The 7,501-nt window shown below is 45.6% G+C and overlaps 1 protein-coding gene across 1 annotated transcript; it reads right to left on the reverse strand.

Moving 5' to 3' along the window:
* Positions 1-2,011: 2,011 nt before the first annotated feature.
* LOC144677197 (uncharacterized) lies at positions 2,012-4,211 on the reverse strand. Its single transcript, XM_078537381.1, has 2 exons — positions 4,151-4,211; positions 2,012-3,583 (listed from the first exon to the last, which is right to left on the reverse strand). Exon 2 carries the CDS (start codon positions 3,217-3,219, stop codon positions 2,836-2,838), a length of 384 nt encoding a protein of 127 aa, XP_078393507.1. The 5' UTR covers positions 3,220-3,583; positions 4,151-4,211; the 3' UTR covers positions 2,012-2,835.
* Between the last annotated feature and the right edge of the window lie 3,290 nt (positions 4,212-7,501).

Below are 7,501 nucleotides of genomic sequence, written 5' to 3' on the forward strand. Positions count from 1 at the left end.
CAGTTGATAGATTTTTAATTGGATACCATTAGGATCCTGCAGCAGTCCATTCGACTGAGCAGACAGTTCTAGATTCTGTCTGACACTATCAGTGGGTCAGGTGGAAGCTAAATAGAAAATCCTGCAGGAAAAATAATCCTTAACATTAAAAATCAATCTGAGCAATTGACTCAGTACTACACCAGTGTGAATTAGTAAACTTTAACACAACAAGGTTTGTCACTAAGTAATGTAAAGTACAGCGCACTAATGCTCACCTTTAGTCTTGCCCCTCAATCCCAGTTAATCTCTGGGAGATTGTTACAAGATTCACCCCATCCTTTTGACACAAATATTACCCACATAACACTAGAGTCATTAGAAATTGATGTGTGCTTCCCAAACACTGTCCTTTTAAATACACTTCACTCCTACCAGCCTTTAACTATCAAAAACATAACAGGGTTAATAGCTGCTGATAGCTGTCAATGAGATTAAATTTATGCTTGAAATGATTAAATCTTCACATGCAAAATATATTTTGTTTTATTCTTTGATGGGACGTGGGTGTCACTGGCAAGGCCAACATTTGTTGCCCAACCTTAACTGCCCTTGAACAGAGTGGCTTCCTCGGTTATTTCAGAGGGCAGTTAAAAGTTAACCACATTGCTGTGGGTCTGGCCTCACATGTAGGCCAGACCAAGTGAGGATAGCAGATTTCCTTCCATAAAGGACATTAGTGAAGCAGATGGGTTTTTACAACAATCAATGATAGTTTCACGGACACTATCACTGAGACCAGATTTCAATTGCAAATTTTGAATATCATGATGAGGTTAGAAGCCTGGTCAATATGCTCAGGTTCTGAAGGTGAAATCCACAATTTAGAGATTCTAAAGTCAGTGTTGTCACTGTAACCAAACTGCTACTAAAATGTTTAAGGAGCTAAGGTGACATTTTACATCTACAGTTTGACCATAACATTGGTTAATACCGTTACTGTTAAACTTCCAGATAATAAAATCACAAACAGCAACTTCAAGCAGAAGGAGCAGAATAAACGAGATGGAGAGAAACACGAGAGCCCACAGGCGTGTAACACATAGAGCAGGTTCACACACCCGGGGACAGGGTGCGTTGCCGCGCCTGGGAGTGGGGCGAGTTCACACACCCAAGGCTCACTGGGAATGATCATAATAAGGAAACCGCCCAGAAAACTACCAATAGGAATCTTCAGCTGAACACATCACTCATTCTTAAAGGGACTGAAGGGGTCCTGACACTGTGAAGTTAAAGGGGCAGACACAGCTTCAGCCTTCTCTCTGTTACCTTTCTGATAGTTAAAGGCTGGTAGGAGTGAGGTATATTTAAAAGGACAGTGTGGGGGAATAAAACTGGGAATTCTTGGACATACGCTGCAGGTCGTTCTTTTTCTGGGAATCAAACTGTTGTATTATTGTCCCAGCAGTTAACAGCCTCCTGTGAACTCCTCCAGCTTCTAGTTTAATGCAGATTTTAACCCAATAAATTTCAGCATGTTTCGATTCAGTGACTCGGGACTGACACACAAACACGTTGAACCATTTTAGACTTATTAAGAGTTTCCGTCTGGAAACTTAAACCTGCTGTTTCACTTTCAGTCAGGAACAGATCACAATTTTACACCAACCTTTGATTTGGCAGCACGTTTCCAGCATTCACCACTGTTCTTCCTGACTCTAAACCCAGTTGTAAAAGAGCCTTCTGTTCTGTGTCTAGGAGCTCTGAACCATGGCAGAGAGCAGCTGAGACACATTTCTTACACACCTCAGGATTCACCCACATTGGGATTGTGCCATCAGTGAAGAAAGATGAGAAAGACCAAAGTGTTGTTTGGGGGTCCCTAAGTGTCACCCTGATGGACTGTGTCCAGGCTGAAGTTCTGTTCCTACCATAAGATCCTCCCCCAGATTGTCCTTTCTGACTCCAGCCAGGTGATGTTAAACACTCAGGTGGGGAAAAACAAAAATCTACAAACAAAGCTGATTTATTTCACATTTATTCAGAATATTGAACCTCATCAACAGGTCAGGACAGTCAGAATGAACATGGTTCGGTCCTGGTATGATTAACAGCATCAACAAGAGTAGAATCCAAACCTTGCAGTCGTTTGTGAACCCACTGGTGTGTTCGCAGGTGTGATGACTGATTGAATGCCTTTCCGCAGGCATTACAGGTGAACGGCCTCTCCCCACTGTGAACTCGCTGGTGTTTCAGCAGATAGGATGAATGAGAAAATCTCTTCCCACACACAGAGCAGGTAAATGGCCTCTCCCCACTGTGAATGCTCTGGTATGTCAGCAGGTTGGATAACTGAGTGAATCCCTTCCCACACACAGAGCAGGTGAACGGCCTCTCTCCACTGTGTACTCGCTGGTGATTCAATAGGTTGGATGACCGAGTGAATCCCTTCCCACACACGGAGCAAGTGAACGGTCTCTCCTCAGTGTGAACCTGCTGGTGTGTCAGAAGGTTAGATGAACGGGTGAATCCCTTCCCACAGTCAGAGCAGGTGAACGGTCTAACCCCCGTGTGAAGTTGCTGGTGTATCAGAAGGTTGGATGAATTAATGAATCCCTTCCCACAGTCAGAGCAGGTGAACGGCCTCTCCCCAGTGTGAATTCGCTGGTGATTCAGTAGGGCAGACGGACGGCTGAATCCCTTCCCACAGTTGGTACAGGTGAATGGCCTCTCTCCAGTGTGAGTATATTGATGTGTTAGCAGATCCTTTTTGCTTTTAAAGCTCTTGTCACAGTCAGAACAATTAAAAAATTTGTTATCAGAGTGAAAAAGTTGATGTGTCAGAAGGTGGGATGACTAAATGAATCCCTTCCCACACACGGAGCAGGTGAACGGCTTCTCCCCAGTGTGAATACGTTGATGTATCAGCAGATCTTTTCTGCATTTAAAACTCTTCTCACAGTTAGAACATGTAAACGGTCTCTTATCAGTGTGAACAAGTTGGTGTGTCACAATGTGGGATGACCAAGTGAAGTCCTTCCCACACACAGGGCAGGTGAATGGCCTCTCCTCAGTGTGAACTCGCTGGTGTGTCCGAAGTTTGTACAAATGGGTGAATCCCTTCCCACAGATGGAGCAGGTGAACGGTCTCTCCCCAGTATGACTGTGCCGATGAACTTCCAGTTGGGATGGAAAATTGAATCCCTTCCCACAGTCCACACATTTCCATGGTTTTTCCATGGTGTGGGGGTCCTTGTCTCTGTCCAGGTTGGAGGCTTAGTTGAAGCCTTGTCCACACACAACACGTGAACAGTTTCTCCCCACTGTGAATGGTGTGATATTTTTGCAGACTGTGTAACTGCTTAAAGTTTTTTCCAAAGTCAGTTCACTGGAACACTCTCACTCGGGTGTGTGTGTGTGTTGAGGCTTTTCCAGTCACACCGATGTTTGAAATCCTTTCCCAAAGACAGAATAGACGAACATTTCTCCTTCCACATTCAAAAGTTGATGATACTCAGGTCCTGATGAATTCAGTGCCTCTGACAGATCTTGATGTGATGTTTGCTTTGCGTTTTCTGTCTGCCAGTCACCTCCGTTTAATACCCTGTAAAACGAGTTTACAAAAGTCATCGCTTTAAATCCAGGACTGAAATTCAGAACAGACAATTGTAGTTTCTATGGAACATTTATTCCTCTCTTGTTCCCCCAAAGCTGTAAATCCCCGTCCCACACACTCTCCCTCCTCCCTGGGCTGAAATCCAAACCCATCTCACCATCTCCACCATTTCTTTCCTCCACTCCCAGTTTTCTCCCTCCCTCTCCTCTGCCTGGGTTCAGTTCTCCAGCTCCTGTGTCTCTGATTCAGGGTCTCAGGCAGGACCCCAGCTGCCGTCGGGCGGGACACAGGAGGGGGGACCCTCCCGGGTGGGTCTTACCCGGACCCTGAGTCCGTCCCCCAAGTTTCTGAGCCCCCGGGCGGCCCGCGGTCTCCCCGCAGTTTCTGAATCTCCCGCTCCGGAGCCTCTTCCCCTGAAGCCGGCGCTGTCACCGGGAAGAAGCCCCGGAGCTGCAAACACGGGTCATGGAGGCTGTGATCCGGGATTGCGGCCTACACCGGGTGTTTCTGAAGCCTCTCCACCCCGACCCGCCGGCTCGATTCGGCCTCACTCACCCGCCGCCTCCAGTCAGTTTCTGTCTCCCTGCGGCTCCGACACCAGCCCGGCCGACCAGACCCAACACCCGCACTGCGCATGCTCTAGTCAGAGCAGCACTGCGCCTGCGCAACAATCGCCTGTTGTACAGATAGGGCACATTTTGTCTCACGGTGAATGCTGGGTAACCACCACCGCCATCGACAACCTGTTTCATCGAATACAACATCATCTTTCGTGGTCCGATTACGATTTGAACCCTGGATATAAAATGGTTAAGTCAGTTGACACAGCATCCATAGTTCTATCCTGGATTTGATTAACAGCAGGAAAAAACCCTCAATGTCAAATGTGAACTCACTGGATTATTAGCAGGCGGTGTGAACGAGTGTGTCTTTTCTCGCAAACAGAACATTTAAACAGCTCCTCATCACCAATTGATTGTATATCAATTGCTTTGAACTTTTAAAGCTGAATAGTGGAAATACTGAATAGATCCCTCTGCGCATATAAAGTATCTGAATGGTCTCCCTCTGACGTGACTGTGTTCTTGTGTCAGTAAATGGGATGACCAAGTGAATCCGTGTCTACATACAGCTGGTAGACGGTGTTTTTGTGGTGTGATTGTACCCATGAGTTCCCAGCTCAGACATGCTTCGCAAACTCTTAATATAACGATTTCCATATTCTTACATTTCCCTGGTCAAAGAAAAGCAAAAATACTGTGGATGCTGAAAATATGCAATAAAAATAGAAAATGATGGAAATACTCTGATATTGAGCAACTTCCAGATCAGAATTGACTCGATATGATGTGTTGCAGCCGTAGCATTTGGAAGTTGGTTGGCACCAATGTGATCCACAGCAACCACAGCTGCAGTAAGTGCAGTTCATGGAACTTCAGTTCAGAGTTGTTCAGCTGGAGCCTGAACTTTGGACAATGGGGAGAAAGTTGCCTGGACAATTTGATTCAGCAAGCAGCCACTCACCTTAAGTTACATAATTTTAGTCTGAGATTTAGTCTGTGGTCAGGCGTGGGACGGTGTGACTACTGGTGATACAGGTATGGGTATCAAGAAGGTAGCACTGGAAGCGCATTAGCCTTTGCACTTGTCCAATAAATTCAAAGTTCTTGGAGCCATGAGGACAGCTGCATGATGTATGAGCAAAGTGACCATGGTACCGAGTTACAGGGGACCATTCAGGTTGGTGGTGGGAGGTGGCGGAGAGAACAAAATGTAGGAATAGTCGGGGACAGTAGCCAAGGGTGTGAGTTCCGAATGTTGTGCATTCTGTGCTCAGTAATGGATTTGAGGACATCTCCTCGGGCTGCAGAGTAACGTGGAGAGGGAGGGAGAGGGCCCAGTTATCGTGGTTCATGTAGGTACCAGCTAAATAGGTATTATGGTGTAAGAGGTTCTGCTCAGGGAGCATGAGCAGCTAGGGCCTAAATTAAAAAGCAAAAACAAAAGTAATAACCTCTAGATTACTATTTCATCCATCTGTAACTTGACATAGAGTAGACAACTTCAAAATGTTCAACGTGCGGTTCAACAACTGGTGTCATAAGGGTGTTTTTGGAAGAACTCCTTCAGACTTTTATAAAACGGGATTGCTTGGGCGGTTATGTTATTAGGCTAATAATCCAGAGGCCTGGATGTGTGTTTGGATCCTAACCTGGCAGGAGGGAATTTAAATTCAGTTCATTAAATAAATCTGGAATTGAAAGCTAGTCTCAGTGACGGTGACCATGAAACTATCTGATTGTTGTAAAAACCTATCTGGGTCACTACTGTCCTTCAGGGAAGGAAATCTGCCAACCTTACCTGGTCTGGCCCACGTGTGAATCCAGGCCCCAACAATATGGTTGACTCCTAACTGCCTTCTGAAATGGCCTAGCAAGCCTCTCAGTTATACTCAAGGCAGCAGCTCGCCACCACTTTCTCAAGGAGCAATTTAGGGGAAGGCATTAAATCCTGACTTTGCCAGCGGTGCCCAAGTCCCGTGAATGAGAATAAAAGCTTGGAGGCGATTAATCTCTCATCAGATATTCAACTAGGGAAGACTGCATTATACTACTGAAACTGGGGCAAGTCTTGGGGAATAGAAGAAATATATGTATTCTGCTATATCTGGCACTATATCAGTCTCGGGAGTATCGGAATAGTTTCACAATGCATTCTCTAAATTTGCCTCTGACGGCAAATTGGCAGGGGGGTGCTGGGGGAAAGAGTCAGTACTGAGGAGGGCTGCAACAAATTACAGGAGGACAGCAACAAACCTGCAGGATGGGAAAATAATTGGCAAATAAAGTTCAGCACAGATAAATGTGAGGTAGTTCATTTCGGTAGGAAGAACAGAGAGGTCACAAATTACTTGGAAGATGGTAGACTAGGTGTAGTAGAGGAACAAAGGGGTCTCGGTTACGAATATGTCAATCATTGAAAACCGTGCCACAGGTTAGCGAGGCCATAAAAATAAGCAAACAAACACCAGGCTTTATCTCTAGAGGGCTAGAATTGAAAAGTAGGGAAGTTCTGCTAAACCAGCACCAAACTGAGATTAGACCAGATTTATGGTACTGTGTGCAGAACTGTTCACCATATTATAAAAAGGATACAGGGGCACTGGAGAGGGCGCAGGGAAGATTTATAAGGATGATCCCAGAAATGCGTGGTTATATATATCAGGCAAGGGTTGGCAGGGTGGGTCTCTTTTGGAAAAAATGGAAGGCTGAGGGGTGACCTAGTAGAAGTCTTTAAAATGATGAAAGGTTTCGATAAGAGTGGATACAGAGAGAACGTTTCCTCTTGTGGGGAAGTGCAGAACCAGAGACTGTCAATATAAGACAGTCACCACGAAATCCAATGGGGAATTCAGGAGAAACTCCTTTACCCAGAGAGTGGGAGAGAATGTGGGACTCGCTCCCACAGGGAGTGGTTGAGGTGAATAGTGTAGATGTATTTAAGGGGGAAGCTGGATGAACACATGAGGGAGAAAGGAATAGAGGGGTTACAATGAGAGATTTGGATAAGGAATATCGGAGGAGGTTCGAGTCGAGCATAAACAGCAGCATGGGCTGGTTGGGCCGACTGGTCTGTTTCTGTGCTGTATAATCCTGTGTAGTTTCCGACCAGTGTCTCAATTCCTTCTGCTAACATCCTTCCTGCCAAAAACCAACACATTTGTAATAATAGGCAGAGATTTAAACAGTAGTGAATAAAAATGGGGCTCGTGAAATCATTCAGGAGCCACATGCGAGCGTTCCTCATCACCGTCACGTACACGGGTGGGCAGTTTAAACCCACAACACTACACCAGCACTCTACTCCCGGTCTCAAATTTCTAGAACACAGTCAGGACGATTTTTC

This window comes from Cetorhinus maximus, unplaced genomic scaffold (assembly GCF_964194155.1).
Source record: "Cetorhinus maximus unplaced genomic scaffold, sCetMax3.hap1.1 HAP1_SCAFFOLD_2295, whole genome shotgun sequence".
NCBI classification, from domain to species: Eukaryota; Metazoa; Chordata; class Chondrichthyes; order Lamniformes; family Cetorhinidae; genus Cetorhinus; species Cetorhinus maximus.

Excerpts from the sequence above, each read along its gene's own strand:
- LOC144677197 (XM_078537381.1), bottom strand. The coding sequence starts at position 3,219 with ATGGAAAAACCATGGAAATGTGTGGACTGTGGGAAGGGATTCAATTTT.